Source organism: Bombus huntii, chromosome 14, assembly GCF_024542735.1.
Source record: "Bombus huntii isolate Logan2020A chromosome 14, iyBomHunt1.1, whole genome shotgun sequence".
In the NCBI taxonomy this organism is placed as follows: domain Eukaryota; kingdom Metazoa; phylum Arthropoda; class Insecta; order Hymenoptera; family Apidae; genus Bombus; species Bombus huntii.
Genome location: NC_066251.1, coordinates 6954024 through 6971703, shown reverse-complemented (window position 1 = coordinate 6971703; position 17680 = coordinate 6954024). Strand labels below are relative to the sequence as shown.

Below are 17680 nucleotides of genomic sequence, written 5' to 3'. Positions count from 1 at the left end.
CACATGTCGTATTCAAAGAGATGTATATAAGTATAAAGTATTTATAGTCAAATATTAGAACCGCGATTGGTATCAAACCGTTCCATATAATTATTCAGAAGTTCTTTTCTTTTTTTTTTTTTTGGTTTTTGTACGCTGTCATAGGAGCTGAAAGTCATTAAAATCTCAGCATGAGATATGGATTAAGCCACGTAAATATCTTTAACCTACTTCATTATTTTTCTGTTATACGATTACAAGAAACGTTTATATTTATTGTCTTTATATAATTAGAACCCTTAAGCCCTTATTACTTATTGTCTCATAATTCCTAATAAATTAACGCGATAAAAACAACTAATTTTTGAAATATTTTGTCTTCTTGGTTCGCATGAACAAGAAATTTCTTTCTATTCACATAATTATTGTTGTTCTTGATATGTTTGTCTAACAAAAACCTTTATGTTGAAAAAGTAATCAAAATATTTCAATCGTGAGTTATAGTCAAACTTTCAAATTTTGCGGGCAATCGGCCGAGCGCTTAAGGGTCGAAAGTCAAATTGATTGTACGTGTAATCGATACACATATAGTTTAAATAGGTATGTTGAACAAGATGTCCACTGATGCGTTTTCATTCCTTTTGTTTTTTCAAAAATTTCATTTTCATATGTAAGTATTTAATTATTATAATTTTTAATACACTATAACACTTTACATCTCATATATCGCAAAATTGAAATCGCATCCATGTCGATTGCACGTACAGATTACAAGAATATCTCTTAACAGTAATTATTGTCTTCGGTATAGTTCCGTTGATTATGCTTTATTTATCTCTTATCTTAAGTATGTATATATATATATATATATTTATACATATATATATATATTGTCAAAATTTTCAAAATATTAGTCTTTCTATTTTATTGTCAAGTTCAAATAAGGCGGAGAAAACCAGAGCATAATAGTTTAATTTCTATCTTGGATTGGAATATCGATTATAGTATTATATCGATTACCGTTGCAGCCATTATTAAACGGTTTCACATTCGAAGAACATAAACCAAGATCCTGACAGAAGAAATAGATATCATAATAGATAACCATCGAATAGGTACGACTACCATCATTATTTAATTCTATTGAAATTTAAATTAATAATATAGTTAATAAATAAAATTGTAATAGACATAAAGTATCGTTTATAATTCGAATAATCCTCAACTTCGACTTATCTCCAATATTTGCTCAAATAATTGTAAACGATACTATATTGATGTCTGTAAATAAAATAAAAGAGAATTTTCTTATCTAAAAGTGTCTAAATATTTTTTAGACTAACCACGTTAAGAATAGAGTCTACCATAGGAACCAGGAGGCTGCCAATAAGAGTATTGTCATAAAATCATATAGCCAGATAAAACAATAATTACTAAATAAGCTATAACATTATTCTTTCTCGTTTGAAATCTTCAATCAATTTGGGAGAAATAATATTAGTATAGTATTTATATATTATGACATCACTGATACTAGCATAATTAAAAATACTAATAACTAATATTAGTATAATTGAAAAAAAAGGAAAATGCAACATTTTGCTCGTGTTTTCTCCGCTCAGCGGCACAAAGGTATGATTACGTTGCCGCCTCAGCCATATTTTCAGAAATAGTATTAAATTTATATATCTGGAAAATTCTACACAGGCAGCGGGTACGGCCGCGTAATTAAATCTGTGCGAGTTTAAACGAATTAAGAAAATATACATTTTGTAGCGTTGCCACATATCGAAACTTCTTTCCTTCCGGTTACGACTTTCTATCGATTCGTTCCATTTATTGACTTACATTTATTCGGGCATAGGTAACACACGTTGATTGAATCGAGATAACGCAGAGATCGAGGTCCGAGATTTCAATGAAGGACAATGAAATCCTTAAGAACAATTTTCGATAACGACGGAGGAAGAAGAACGAAAATGAAAAGCCCTTTCGTGGGACGATACTCACTGCTATCAACGCAAGGATTTGGCTTACGAAAATTTCGGGGTATCGGAGATTGCCAAGAAAGCAAATGCGAATCTTTTCCATCTTGTCGCGTGCGAACGTATTCAAGGAATTCATACGTTGATCATTAGGATAGCTTCTTCGTATTGGAGATGTCGGCAGTCCGTCGAGATACTAACGCAACAAGTATTCACGAGACTGAGGACCGCTCCTCTGCAAAAGGTAGTTGTTATAATCCATTTACATACAATATGATAGCTAGACTGAGGATATTTATACTATTAAAAAATTAAGAGATGCAAAAATGTACAGAATTCATATAATATACAAAATCATAGAAAATATCTTAAGTATTCGTTCTAATATTTGAAATAAATCCTCATTTAAGCTCTATTTTTTTATTTATATTCATAAAAATATGAAACTACATAAAGATCCGCAGTATAAGGACATCATTATCGATATAAAAATGTGGAGCGAGATTTCATTTATTTGAAGCCGGAATTTCATTGAGTTGTTATAGGTTTGAAACGAAGCTATTAGAGCGTTTAGTAATTTAAAGCGTTTAGAGTGTACTATGCATACAATTAAGGAGGAGACATAAAATTAACGGAGGAAAAGGAAAAATATGAACTAAGTATGTTCATTAACACATTATTAATTATGAATATTAGAGAAACATTATTTTTTCCGTTTCTCTATTAATTTTAATGAATGGAATGATTCCATTGCCATTTGTTACTCACCGTCCAAGCCTGACCAATATTTGGCACGTTCGATGTATGTCGACCTTGACCGAATTCATAATTAATTTTCGTCGGCATTCGTAGTGTCGGCTTCGGAAATTGCTTCCGAGATTGCATATGAAAAGGGTGCTCGTTGTCAACGGTATCCTTGAAGGTAAATGTCTTCTCTGCGAGTTGTTCAGCTTTATGTTGTTCCTAAAATGTTTAATTTAGTCAAAGAAAAAGAAAAATCATAGAAAAATATTCCTTATTTAAAAAAATAATAATTTGTACTACTTTAATGTTTGAAATTATCTGGAGACGAGTAAGAAACTTGGCTAATTTATGAGATATTTTCATTGTCACTAAGTTTGAAGTATCAGTTTAAACAATATGTTATGAATAATTAGTATATTGCCAATCGTTTGATAATATTATATTATTTTTAAGAAATCTTTTCCTAGAAAATTGTTAGAAAGATACAACAAATTTTATTTCCCAATTTCATGTTATTAATTTTTCTAAAATGGAATTCGTTAATTTTGCAATTCTCTCGATTAGCAAACATTTAAGTATATTTGACTCAACTTGGTTATTAACCTGTAGTTCACGAGCTCGTTCAGCGCGGAGTAATTCCTTCAAATGCCGAAAACTGCCCGCCTGAGGGACCTGAGGGGAACCAACAATCGTACGGTATTTCATGTTTGGATGTCGATTCGACGGATACGAATTGATTGTTCCGAAAAGTCGCGGGAGTTTGTCGAAAGGCCGTGCCGGAGGTCGCATTCCATTTCTTAATCTGCTGCTTGCTGGTGCTTTATGTACCATCCTCCCATAAATTGGAGCACTACTTCCTGCACGGTTACGTGCTCTTCCCGTATACCTTCCTGCACATTATTGCCAGGTAGAATGAACAATATTTAATAAAAGATTATAATATTCAGTAATAAAAGAATTTCGTTCTAGATATAACTTTACCAAAATGAGAAAAATGTTTCATAAATTCAAAGTACCTTTATTAAAACTAAACCTCTGTAATGGGATTAGAAGTTCTAAATATTGTATACTTCCTTATTAATTTATTTTCATATATTGTACGCTTTCTTTGTAATTGTTGCTTCAACATAGGCGCCCCTTTGATCACTTTGAATTGTAGTAGTCTCAGTAGAGGACAAGTCAGACATTATTCTGTATTACTTGGTATTATAACATAAAACTGATTTTATTTATCTATCGAATTATTTAAATTGTAAACAAACATTTGAAAATAATTTTTGTAAATGTTATAAGTATTAGGAGGAAATAACTCTATTACCTTTCTGAATAGTCTAATTTTAAATCGTTCGAATATTTCTTGTATAATAAGTGGTATCACTTATTTTAGTTCTTTATAAAGTTAGGTCTTCGTATTTTATTATGAATTTTCTGCAGCAAGTTTAAGTCAAAGAGCACTCAAGGTAATGTATAGGCAGGCATCAATAATTCGATTATTTTACTTCTTTGCTTATGTTTAGCCTCTATTGTGAACTGCACAGAGCTAGGCCTTAATTAAGCGAACAAACCATACGGTAACAAATTAACATGTAACTTCAAAATCATTTAATTTCCCCGTCTTAGAATGAATATAACAGCAAATAAAATAAAACATAATATTACAATAGTTTAATGAAAACAAGAAAAAAATAAAAAGCAAGTATTTGTCAATTTAAATTTTCTCATTCGGTTTACAATAAAATTAACTTTTTTACAACCCTGTTCCGCATAGAAAAAGCTAAGCAAATATATCAAATTCCATTCATCCACTGCAAACTGTCTTAATTAAAATAAAAACCCAAAATACCTCTCTTTTTAAAGTTTAAGTATACCCTATTCAATCTATCTCATTTTATGCTTACCTTTACAATACGTTTATTTAAAGATATTTGTATATAAAATTTTCTGTAGTAAATATTTTGCATTCTTTTTTGTTTATAATCGTTTTTCTGTAATTCTCTTATTAACAAAATTTCGTTATACCTTTTTTTAGATAATGTAAACAGTAGAATGAGTGGACATAATGCTATACGCAACTCCTGTAAGATCGTCTTACCACGGTGGGTGTGAAGGGACTTGGGGCGTTCAGGATAAGACTTCCAGACGTTGTACGAAAATGGATCAGGATAAAGAGAGTATCCGGTAGTGGTTTTAGCAGCCCTGCTTTGTCGCTTGGTGTACCTCCACATTGCCCTCAATTCCTCGCATGTTGGCTCAGTCAGGTCAACGCGCTTCTCGGCGATGTCGCCGGTGTTCCCTGATTGCGGCGAGATCGGATCGATGTATCGTATACCGGCCACGAACGGGCTGCTTGAGAACGCTAATACAAAAGCGGTCCATACAGCCACAGTACGCATTTTCTAGGGAATAAAATGTCCAAATTAAGATCCAAAATTCAATTCAAAATAACAGAAAAGGTGATTTCTTTTTATGTACTATTATCTATACAAAAAAAACTTCTTATTGGTATCGAGAAAGATTATAATTCTTATCAGGATTACGAGTAAATTGTAAATTAGTATATGAGAAGAATATAATCTTCTGGTTTCTTTTTCATATGAGGTGTTTGAAAAACATTAAGATGCTCATTTTAAACAATATTTCTTTTTATTATCTTTCTATTCTTTTTATTATCAAGTATTCCAACTGATTGAACAGATTATCAAATTTTAGATGGAAACAAATTAATTTAGTTGAATTAGATAATTAGCGCGATAGCGATTAAGATTTATTTATGATGCAAAAGGAAAATTTAAAAATTAATGGAAACAGAAAAATTATATAATATAGTATTAAACAAATCCCTTTTCTTTAAAAAGAATAAGTCCTGTATTAAATATGTATATTTGTGAACAAACTTTGTAATAGATTTAAAGAAATTGAAGAAATTTCTTGAAGTGAAGTGAAGAAATTTTGCAATAGATTTGTTTAAAGTAATTTTTGATATATTATTTAATCATGAGCGGAAATTGATTTATTTTAATATTGATGTTGAAATAGCATCCAACCAGAATGTATTGGATTCCCGAAATTAATTTAATTTCCATTAGTAACTGAATTACTAAACTTTCTCGGATTAATGGATAATAGTTATCCAATTACGAGTTCCTTTTTATGTATGGCGCTACATAAAATTTAATCATTCCCAACACTCGTGCTATGGAATTTCTATGAAGAATGGTGTATTCTTGCTTTAACTAGTTAATTGAATACTGGAGAGAGATCAACTGCTCGGATCAGTCTTTATTTCTCCGAATTTAATCTCGCTTGACTATTGAAACAATATTCTAGGATTTCTTTTAAAAACTAACAATTTCGACTTCAAAAGATAATCCTCGGAAAAAGTCACAATGAATACTAAAACATTTATTGAGAACCGTAAAATTTAATTTTAATATACATAGATGCAAGATTAATATTAGTCAAAAGATTAAATATATGTACCTATATGTATATCTTTTTTTATTATATTTACGTGGGGTTTTCTATAATTCTTTATGAAGTGGATAACTCGTTATACACTGGTATTCTGTGCTATTATTTTTATTATATATTGTCAATTTATTTCGTTCTTTACATTGCTGTTATTATTATTATTATTATTACTATTATTAATCATTACTTAATGAAGCCAGTGACTGTTTCTTGATGGAATTGGGTACTTTACGTCATCTGATTATTATGGCTGCTCCCTCTTTCTTTAACATAAATCTTACCTCTGTGTCTTTAATCAGTTGTACAATTTAATGTATCGTGGCAACAATCTGAACGACATTATTCTATAATTCAGAATAGCTGTTTCTTCTCGCATTCTGTTTCTCGGTTTCGGTTGTGAGGTACAAAATATATATAAAGATATAATTTGTATAAAATATAAAAATATATGAAATTAATTGCTATCTAGAACAATGACTCTTCGATTAGATGAAGAAATTCAACAGAATATTTAGATTTAATACCCATTCTTAATATGAGGAAAAGAAGAATTTGAACTATTTTTAACCAGTTTCGATCATTTTTCACACACTCAGCTCTTTCTTTCTTACATTTTCGGTATACACATCATAAATGCTATGAAAAACTCAAACTAAAGGATATGACAATTGAATCATTCAAGTGAAACATTAATAACTACACGGTAAAAAGCTGGAAGAAAAGTAAACTAAAAAAGGAACTAACTTAAACAAATAGAAACTGATTACCTCTTACATATTTCGTGGCTATATTTTTCTCTCAAATTTTAAAAAGTACGTACGTAACAAAAAATATATTTTCATTGAAACTATTAGCATATTATGTACATATTTTTTTCTTTTCTCAGGAAAAGAATTACTGATCGCGTAGCTGCTTTTCGTTACCAACTCTAACAGCTGTTTCTCGAATATATCCTCCCTGCTCATCGTTTCTCCCATGACAAATTATATTTCAAACGTGGCTGAGCAAAATATGAAAAATTACCTCCTCCATCTCATTCTGCAATTAACATGGAAAGTCTGAAAAATCTAATTCCACTCTGGCAAAAACTCTTTGCTTCAGAGAAACTTAAAATAAACCAGTGCCTAATTAAAGAGGAAAATACGTATAAAGTAATAAGTTTCAGCTACTGCTTATTGAAAATTCGATAGAAGCTGTTTTTTCATCCCTTAAAATATAATTTGTTCTCAGTAAAAAATCAAGTGAAAAATGAAGAAAGAAGACTGTGAAAATATACCTGTAACATTGATCGTTAATACACGTTGACAGGATATCGGTGGTCGAGTAGCTGAGCTACGAAGGAAGAACGTTTTTCACTGGCAACTTCGATAAATCAAGGAGAGCAGCGAACGAGAGAGCGAGCAAAGAACGAGTCGCATGAATGGAACCAGCGGACACACGGGGTGGAAAACGAGGGTGAGGGAGGGAGAGGAAGAGAGAGAGAGAGAAAGAGAGAGAGAGAGTGCCAAGGAAGGAAGGAGGTCAAGAGTGGAACGAAGAGAAACTGGTGAATGAACGAGAGTCGGATTCACTAACCTGCTAGTCCACGCAGTCCGGAAACCGAGGAACAACTGAGAGAGGTGGTATCATCGAGGCAACTATTCGCCTTCCTTTGCTGCCCCCTCTTCCACAGCACACCCCTTCGTTCGTTTCAAACCCCTCTACGCGGGCTCTGTCGAGCCCCCTCTCTCTTTTCTCTCTTCCTTCTTCTCTCTATTCTCTTCTTCATACTCCAAAAGGAGCTTTTCGTCAGGACGTTTGGCTGTTTCTAAAAGTTCCTTTCTAAGAATTCCCTTAGTATCTCCTATATTTCTCTATTTTAGATATGCATAATTTTATCCTCCTTCCTATAGACTACAATTTCTTGAAGTTAATCTTTTGACGTTATATTTGTTGAACATAATAAAATTAATAATATAAAATGAACTGTATTTATGCTAATGGTTATAGAAGAGCTATACCATTTTTTTGTTTTTTGGAGATTACTTTTGTATAGTATCTTCTTGACTTCATTCTTTTTTCTTTCACTCCATGATTCATTGAATACCATCAATATTATATTGTTCAATATCACAACTAGGTAAAATTAATTTCGGTACATTATATATATTGTCTTTGAATTTCTTATGTTTCTGTTAGAGCCAGTAAGTCTTCCAGACCTGAGGGTTATGATGTCGTACGGCTAGGGTGGCAGATCACGAATAAGCTTACGCTAAGTTCCGGTCCGCCTGCGCAACAAGTTTCTCCCTGGGACTTAAAATCGTTGTAGCCCGTACCCTCAATCTAAATGAGAAGTAGTTGCGTCACTGAACTATCGGATTTACAAAAAAATTAACATTGAACTCTTTCCAATGTTCTTTCGGATAAACTAAATGAAATATCAATATCTCATTTTTCTATTTCTTTCATTTATAATTTTTTCACTTTTGAAATTCTGATTTTATCAATAAATTCATAAATATATCTAAATTTATGTAAAACAGAGATATTTTAATTAAGATCAAAAATGTTATTTATAAGATTTGTGAAACTAATTAAAATGATTTTAGGCTTGGAGACCTTCGTGGCTGACTAGTGTACGATAAAACTCCTTAATGCTTCAGTACTAGGTATGCGTATACATATAACATGCATACCTATTCCACTGAAATGAACACCTCGCTATCTTTCACATAGATATATTTTTCATTACACGACATAACAAGATCTAGAATTGAATGAAGCTAGAAGACAAAGAAACTTAACGATATTTCTCCACCGACACCGCTCATTTCTTCATATCTCGATGAAGAACCATTATTGTCCCAGAAGAGCTAGTCTTATCGGGGTGGAATAATCAACGCAAAACAATGCCTTTTTAGTCTTCTAACGACGTCAACAGTACTCTCTGATACAGGTATCGAACGTCAAATTAACTGGCTTCTTGGCTGGCACAATTAAACTTCGAAATTTCCGCAATTTCTTTCAGAGCAGTAAATTTCAAACTTTGTAGGTACTTATGTTGTTGGCGTGATTCATCAATCTTTCGAAATAACGATTACGAGAAGGCGGTGGCAGAAAGACACGAGCTTACGTAAAACGTGTAAAGCATGAATTTTTGGAAAAGCACAGGGGTAAATGTCAATTTTAGGGCAAAGTGGTTGTGCCTACATTCGTGCGTATAATCGAACACAGGGGTGAAACCCCCTCTCTTGTTAGCCACCCACGGCATTCCAGTAATCGGGCTACCGTTCCCTCTTCTTCACTCTACCTTTCCCCTCGATCTTTCAAGGCCCTTCCCCTCTGCTAACCCCGTGTCACAGCAGTGCGGCTGCTGAATGACCGAAAGTGGGGGTAACTCATCTCTCCTCTAACTACCCACGCAATCAATAGCAGCCTTGCTGCTTCTACTGAATGGACTCTGCCCTCCACGGCCTCCGCTGCTCTTCGTCTGCTTCGAACCGGCTTCTATCCCTTTTCACCCTCACTCTATCGATTACTACGCCCTTGCCGTGCGATCTTGCGGGGGGCCGCTCTATCGACCCATCCACCTGTATTACAGTTCATTCATAAATCTTTGCTGCTTTTCACTCGGGATTGCAGCTTGTTTCTTTCTCTATTGGTCGTCTAAAGTATATTATTGCATATATTTTCATATTTCTACATCTAGTTGTTGTTTATCGTAGGATTTATAAACATTAAAATCTGTAACGAAAAAAAGACACGTGTGCTTGAGTTACGAGGAATATCAGAATACCGTGTATATTCTTTCCGTGGTAATAAATTGATAAATGACTTCTGTTTTAATATCGTGCGGTTTTATGTCAATATTTGAATGAAGATTGCTTGGCGAAGGCAACTTTTTCTGACTTTCTGTTTGATGATATAAGAAATGTGGGGTGCTAGCCAATATAATGGTGTTATAGATAAGCTTCACCCATATAGGATCCAATCAGTTCACAGTCGGAATGATGAAGAGATCCTTCAATAGACATTTGTTTGGCGATGATTGAAATGAAATATTTAGGATTTCCTTTTAGACAGGAATTTGTAATATTCAAAGAACTAATCTAATACAATATTTTGTTCATTTTTATATCTTTCCTTTTGAAGAGTAGGGAAGAATGAGAGAAAGTTAACGAATAAATTTTCAAATAGTTAATAAAATGTGTTTATTACATTTTTATTAAATACTGTACATTATTTCATAAGTTTTAAATGCACGAGTACGGGTTACAAATTAATTGATGATAAACATTAGATGCATCTACAATTAATCATCCAGCTATTAGTTTTATAGAATCTTTCATTTAGCTAAACTCACATTGTCGCTTACTTAATTTAACTAATGTTGTCGAATATTGCAACGATCATTATAAAATATGTACGTAATACAATACGTATGTGGATATAATAACTTCACATTCTTAGTCTATGTTTATTTATTACAGTTGAAATTTAGAACATAAACAAAGATCGACATCGATATTTGCATTTTGAAACGATAACCTTACTCGAGAGTTCTTTTGACTTCAATAGATTGGATGGTTTATCACGAAGCTTTTTAAAATCAACATATTTTATAATGTGTTCAATTAATCGCATCATTTTATTATTTTATTATTTCGTTCGTTGAAAACACTTATCTTATATTTCTAAAATAATCTATTGTAATGCACAAGCATTATCCGTAAAAAGTTAGATGTTTACGTTAGTGGAACACCAATATTACGGTTTATATGACATGTATCAAGTGTGTACTTCAAAAGAGACGTAAAAAAACATTAATTATACGCAATTGATTTTGTCTTTAACTGCCCGTGGAAGATCATCTCTCGCTACTCCAGTAGCTCTTACCAATAACTTCTGTAAACGTACAAGTCATTTTACACAATATAAAATGGAGAAAATGTTTCACAGATATCACTGAAGTATAATTAAATGCTTTAGCATGGTGTGAACATACCGTTACTTACCTGTACGATTGCTAACAGGGCTACGACTTCGAGAATAACTCCGACTGTAACTACGACGATTACCACGACCGTTGTGTTCCCTACTGTGACTTCGACTTCTACTTCTTGAATAACTACGATCTTTTCCGTTTCGGCCACCTCGAGACCGCCATCTATTTCTTCCGCCTAAAAATATCCACTCAATTAATTAATATTTTCTGAATACGTAGAAACTACTACAAATATACTAAGAAATTGGAAATATTAAGTGAAAAAAATTAAGTATTTCATCATATTCAAGGTAATAGGAGATTTTTGAAGTACAAAAAGTTAGTGTAAATGATAGTTAGAAGAGATTATTTTAATAGGTAAAAGATATATAAGAGTACCTCTATGCCTGCCATATCCACCACTCTTACTATCGGCAAGTTCAAGTAATTTTGGATTGATAACTTGGTTCGCTTCTTTTAATACCTGGATTAGGTCGTTAGCCTTATTCGAATTATTAGGTGTAAAAAAGGTATATGCTGTACCAGTTTTCTGTCGACGACCTGTTCGACCGATTCGATGAACGTAATCTTCCGAACAGGAGGGATAGTCAAAATTGATGACAAACTTGACGTCTTCAACGTCTGAAATAAAGCATTATGTATTAGCTGTTAATCACCAAAAGCATCCGCCTCCCAGACAGACGTCAGTTAAGATAGTAGTATGGCAAGACGTATATAAAATATCGTATTAAATATCTCAATCACTTATTTTAAAGTAATATTTAGATTAAAATACGCTCTCCAAAAGGTAGTACTACAGTCATTCTCCTATGTCACCTCAACTAAGAGTGTCTTATAAATTTATCTGACTATATGTATTGTAAGCAAGTTTTAATATGTACATATATAAAGAAAAGGAAACACACGCATATAAAAAATCTTGTAAAACGTATCATTTAAAGATTTCTTAAGAACAAATATTTGCTTTTGTTCTTAACTTCGTTCAAATAATAAAATGAAATAAAGATCAAAGGAACAAAAAAGAATACTATGTCTTTAGAGAGCGTTTTAACTAAAGTATAAAGTGCTGAAATAAATTTCCGCGCGAAAACAATTCTGGTTCCCTTCTCTAACAAAAATAATATTTATTTTAATATACATTTCTATTAAAAAAGTAATATTTCAATTTCATAAAGATATATTTAATTTGAAATACATACAAATATTCTTAATTTGTATACATAATTGAAAAACAATATGAATATTTAAATAAAAAGAAACCAGAATTGATATACATAGAACCTTATTTGATATGATAGTTAGTATAATGTGAATATGTAATGATATAGTTATCATGAAGGATTCAGGAAGATAAAGGAAATGTAAATTCAAATGGATATAAAAGTGATACATGTGTGTATGTATATAGAAATATACATAAATATATATACATACACATATAGAATGTTTTATAAAATATTCAAAATTCTTGAACTGAAAAAGAACAAGGTAGTTCTTGGCAGTATTGTGTGACCATTAATCAACAACTTTTTGAATTCTCACATAATGTATATATAGGAGATAATTTTATGTATAAAATAATCTTTGAGAATTTTATTGTATTATATAAAGTTGGTAAATGATGATCACAAGAAGATATCAAGAATTATCTTGTTTTTTATTCAAGAACTTCTCATACATTTCAGTATGTCAGATTTTACAAAACATTTTGTTACATATGTATATGCAAAAAGTGTACATATTGAGACCCCCAGATAAATGCATTTGAACTGTACTACATCTTTTTGAGGAAATCTAAGATATTTTTGATTAAATGAAATGTTGGGCAATTCTTAATTTAGAAGACACTTAATGGAATTTTTTTGATAAATTTTCAGATATACACATAATTCAAATACAATTACAATTTTTAATTGAGCTACACAATTAGGCAATTATATCTTCCAAATAAACAATCACACAACATTTAGATATCGAGCGAAGTTTCTCTTTAATAAAAAATTATCTGAGATTTCATTGAATGGGAATGTTAATACAGTCAAATTACCTTTTTTCTGGGTGGCTTATACAGCTATATATATATAGCAATTAATTTAAGATTACTGTTATACTAAAATTAGGCAATGGGTGAGTGTCGCTAGCAACGTACGGGCAGGGCCTGGCTGTTTGCGCTCGCTCCAGCTACAGCCTCCGCCATTCTGTTGCTACAGGGCACACTTAGAGGCTCTGGCATCAGCTACCATGCCACCGCCTCATTGGACCGTTGTTGGGTCTGATTAGCTTGAGCGGCCAGCGCAGGGGATTCTATTCTGGCAACAACGACTTGGCCAGCCCAGATGGCGTACAGCGTAGCGTAGAACTGATATCCAGTATGTAGGAGGTAAAGTAGACCCCGATTTGGCCCGGACTGGCCTTTCACGGAATTGACGTATAGAGGCACGCGTCGCAGCCAGCGCAGACAATGCAAACTAGTGCACCACCGAACAAACAGGCGGCGGGCACCCCCAATTTGCTTTGCATTACCCGGCGTAGGTCTGCGCGCAATGTGCCTCTGCAATACAAACAAAGATCCAACCGCGTTAGGTACATGTTTATCTTATTATCTTCCTGTGTTCAATATGAATTTTGTATTACAGTATTTCATTTTATTTTTGAATTTTTTGTCTTATCTCTTTTTATCAACTATTATTAACAGAATTCTGATAATCTCAATGAAGGCGATTTTATGGGAAAAAATATCTCTAAACTTCTATTTGATCATCTGTGACTTACGGCAAGCATAGAACATTTTTATTAGATTGACCTTAAGTTCAAGTTATAATTACGTTACAAATATAGTAATATAAAATGGTGCATCAGCACTTTATGAAGTTATTCAATTCTTTAAGAAAGTAACGCCTTACATCTCCACTATGAACTGTACAAGTACTTGTTTCTGATTTTAGAATTCATTTGCTTTCTCTTTAACTAGATCAATTGCTTCTGTACCTTTATAAATCAAGAGCTTGCCTTTATAAATCAATTACAACTTGTTTTTACTACCTTTCTCTCATGTATTATTTAAAAATTATTACCTTTAGCAAAAAGTGAGGAAGCAAAATAAACACAAATATTAGAAATGCTGAATGAACCACGTTATGCATTTAAAACACTACTTATCTATTATCTATAATTTTAATTTATTTTCAAAGAATAAAATTTTTTAATATCTAAAATTTTGAAAAATTCCTACAATTTTCATTAACTTTTACTTATCAATACTTTAATGAAAAAATTTATAATTATTTTCTTTTCAGTCATAAAGTGGTTCAAAAGATCAATGAAACCTTGTTCTGATTATATAAAAAGTTATCTGTATTAATATCAAAAAAATGAAAAATGATAAAAAGTACATCCTCATTTTATTTAGGATAATTTTCTTAATTCCAGTTAACAAGTTTATCATATTCTCCGTTCAGTAATTATATTTTTAATATCACGTCAGAACAAGATATCTCATATACTGCAGTAATTATTAAGCTCACTGGTAGAAATGTGATTTAGAGCAATTCATTCTCCGTGTCAAAGGAAAATGATCAATGACACTTGATATTTTATTATATTATAATAACAATTGTTTACTTACCAAGACCACGAGCAGCAACATCTGTTGCGACAAGAATTGGCGCTTTCCCTGATCTAAAATCTAAAAATTAAACATAAAATTTAGTTTCAACTATACTTCAAAACATTGTAAGTATCCAATTAACAATGTTCACCTTGTAAAACCCAATCCCTTTCTTGCTGTGTCTTGTCACCATGTATACAAACAGCTGGCCACCCATCTCTCTTCATTTTTCTCGTTATTTCATCCACTCTGCGTTTTGTCTCAATAAATACTATAGTTTTGTTTTCACTTTCTGCCATTATTTCTTTTAAAAGTGTGCTTAATCTATAATTGAAAATAAAATTAATAGTAAAATCTCATTGAGCTTTCCAACAGCTTTATAGATATGTTTAATTTCTTACTTATTTTCTTTTTCGTAGTCTTGACATACATCAATAATTTGTAATATATTATGATTTGCAGCTAACTGTAGGGATCCAACATTAATTTGAGCATAATCTTTTAAAAAATCTTCAGCTAAATTTTTTACTTCCTTGGGCCATGTAGCTGACCACATTAATGTCTGTCTATCTGGCCTAATTTGTTCTATGATCTTTCTAATTTGAGGTTCAAATCCCATATCTAACATTCTATCTGCTTCATCTAATACTAAATAGGTACACCTTTTTAAATTTGTACGCCCTGATTCAAGAAAGTCTAATAATCTACCAGGTGTAGCTATGACAATCTCTACCCCACCATCTAAATCTCTGGCCTGTGCACCTTTCGGTGCTCCACCATATAGACAAGTGTTTCTAATACCAGAGGAATGACCAAAATCATCAGCAACTTGCTGAATTTGTTGTGCAAGTTCTCGCGTTGGAGCTAGCACTAAAGCAATAGGTCCATCCTTTCGTCCTAACTTAGGTTGACTATTAATGTGAACAATTGCAGGGAGTATATAAGATAATGTTTTCCCAGAACCTGTTGATGCAATTCCTACCATGTCTCTTCCACTTAAAGCAATTGGCCATCCCTGTGCTTGTATTGATGTGGGTTCAGTAAAACCTTGTCGCCTGAAAATTATAAATAACAACATCTCTGTTATAATCTGTTATATCAATGGCTCACATTCTGTAACACGTGATATTTTAATTCAAAATTTTCAGTAGCTATTTTAATCGTTTTAACTAATTTTAGTTCTTTAGTATTTTTTTCTTATTATCTTAAGGTCCTAACAATTTCAGCTCCATTCTTACTTGATTTGATGAAAGTAAAGTTTCCAGAATAAGCAAGTTTTAAGTTCTGATAGTATTCTTGACAATGTACAACATATCATCACATACTGGATACTTGTTCTAAACTTAAGAAACAAATTCTAATATCACCATTGTAAAATATTTGCACTTCATAGCTACTAATACATTTGGAGCATTTTTGTCTTGAACAAAATTATTACCTGAAAAAAATGCTTACTTTATCTCCTTTAGAACATAGTCTGGAAAACCTGTTTCTTCAAATGTGAATACAGGATTAGGTATATTTTTCCCCTTTAGAGTGATTTCTTTTTCGCTTCTGTACTGTTCAACTATACGTAAATCACGATTTTGAACTGCCTCATGTGGTACATAAAAATCTTTTTTGAAAGGTTCCAATCGACTTAAATCCCATCTAGGTTTTCTTAAATTTGCTCCAGGTTGACCACGGCTGTTTCTGCCACCACCCCGATCTCTACCTCCACTACTGCCCCAATTTCTTCTATCTCTTGGTGATCTGCTACGAGATCTGCTGCGAGATCTACGTCTCCTATCTCTGTCACGACTACGACTAAAAAATGAAATACACAAGTATTATTAATGCTCAAGTATAAATCTTACTATTTCTATGTTATAAAATTCATTTTTCAAGCAAAAAACTTATTTCGATTTATAAAAATAAAAATAAAAATATTTGTATTATTTTTAATTATCTTGTAAGCTATATACTGCTTTTGAAATATATAAAATCCAGGACAGAAAATCTTAATTTTACGATGCATCTTAGAAATTCAAATTTCTTCCAAGCATACCCTGAAAGTACGTAGAAGGTTATAATTGTCGCAAAAATATCATAAATGTCATAGGATTTTTTAATAGTTATTTTTTGCTTCCTACTTCTTATTTTGAATGTAATTCTATTCTACTTTAATGCATAAACAGTTACAGTTCAAGTGCATTCATTTCGAATATGCGATTATTAATGCTGAACATTGAGCATATTGATAACATATATTTCCACATATCTACATGCGTGTATACTTTACCTCCTATAGCGGCCCATGATTAACTTTTTCTTAGTTTCCTTCTTCTTTTTTACTACGAAGCTCTACTAACAATAATAATTGTCTAAATACAAAAAACACAAGATGTCAGCAAGTTGTAAAATTTGACTCTAATCAAAAGACGTAAAGTAAATGAAAGCGGTTCTTTAGCCACAAACAACGTAATCACAAGAAGTAACGATACTGTAATGCTTCTTACGCATGCGCAGCAATCGATAAAATCTTCATTTTAATGATTCTAGTATTTTTACTTTTACCCTTTAAAGGGTAAAATTTGAATACTAAAAAGACTCCACTAATTTACTAATATTGTCGCAAAAACATAAATATTATCATTCTTAAATTTATCGTTGAAAATTGTGTAGTAAAATCACTACTTTTAGAATTAAAAAATATCTATGCATAAAAAATTGTTATTAGCGAAAGGATCCTCATTTTTATTCAGTATATTTTCTATATTTGGATTTCTATTTTCACTTTACAAGATTTCATTCTCCTCTTTTATATTATTATTTAGCTTTTCTTTCAAAGTTTTGTTTCGCAAGGTAAAAGCGAATATTATTGGTTAATGTCTGAATTATTTCTTGCATGATACAAAATAACCTATCAAG

At 31.8% G+C, this 17680-nt stretch overlaps 2 protein-coding genes and 1 long non-coding RNA gene across 7 annotated transcripts; 1 reads left to right on the top strand and 2 right to left on the bottom strand.

Moving 5' to 3' along the window:
• Positions 1 to 101: 101 nt before the first annotated feature.
• On the bottom strand, positions 102 to 7900 carry LOC126873143 (uncharacterized). Of its 2 annotated transcripts, XM_050633719.1 has the most exons (6): positions 7755 to 7770; positions 7456 to 7511; positions 4801 to 5104; positions 3312 to 3598; positions 2733 to 2927; positions 102 to 2199 (listed from the first exon to the last, which is right to left on the bottom strand). In XM_050633719.1, the coding sequence occupies exons 2-6, from the start codon at positions 7462 to 7464 to the stop codon at positions 2161 to 2163; spliced, it is 834 nt and encodes a 277-aa protein (XP_050489676.1). In that variant the 5' UTR covers positions 7465 to 7511; positions 7755 to 7770; the 3' UTR covers positions 102 to 2160. The 2 variants fall into 2 exon arrangements, with proteins under 2 accessions (XP_050489676.1, XP_050489677.1); XM_050633720.1 differs by lacking the exon at positions 7456 to 7511 and having other exon boundaries at positions 7755 to 7900.
• On the top strand, positions 5111 to 10564 carry LOC126873147 (uncharacterized). The gene is made up of 5 exons (XR_007692317.1): positions 5111 to 7408; positions 7488 to 7798; positions 8768 to 8827; positions 8895 to 9114; positions 9211 to 10564. It is a non-coding gene; the product is annotated as an uncharacterized LOC126873147 (long non-coding RNA).
• LOC126873132 (probable ATP-dependent RNA helicase DDX17) lies at positions 10353 to 17251 on the bottom strand. 4 transcript variants are annotated; one of them, XM_050633698.1, is made up of 8 exons: positions 17052 to 17250; positions 16226 to 16576; positions 15172 to 15825; positions 14922 to 15094; positions 14789 to 14848; positions 11542 to 11784; positions 11164 to 11338; positions 10353 to 11063 (listed from the first exon to the last, which is right to left on the bottom strand). In XM_050633698.1, the coding sequence occupies exons 1-7, from the start codon at positions 17066 to 17068 to the stop codon at positions 11166 to 11168; spliced, it is 1671 nt and encodes a 556-aa protein (XP_050489655.1). In that variant the 5' UTR covers positions 17069 to 17250; the 3' UTR covers positions 10353 to 11063; positions 11164 to 11165. The 4 variants fall into 4 exon arrangements, 3 of the variants coding, with proteins under 3 accessions (XP_050489655.1, XP_050489654.1, XP_050489656.1); XM_050633697.1 differs by having other exon boundaries at positions 11174 to 11338; positions 17052 to 17249; XR_007692313.1 differs by lacking the exons at positions 10353 to 11063; positions 11164 to 11338 and adding an exon at positions 13313 to 13714 and having other exon boundaries at positions 11636 to 11784; positions 17052 to 17251.
• Between the last annotated feature and the right edge of the window lie 429 nt (positions 17252 to 17680).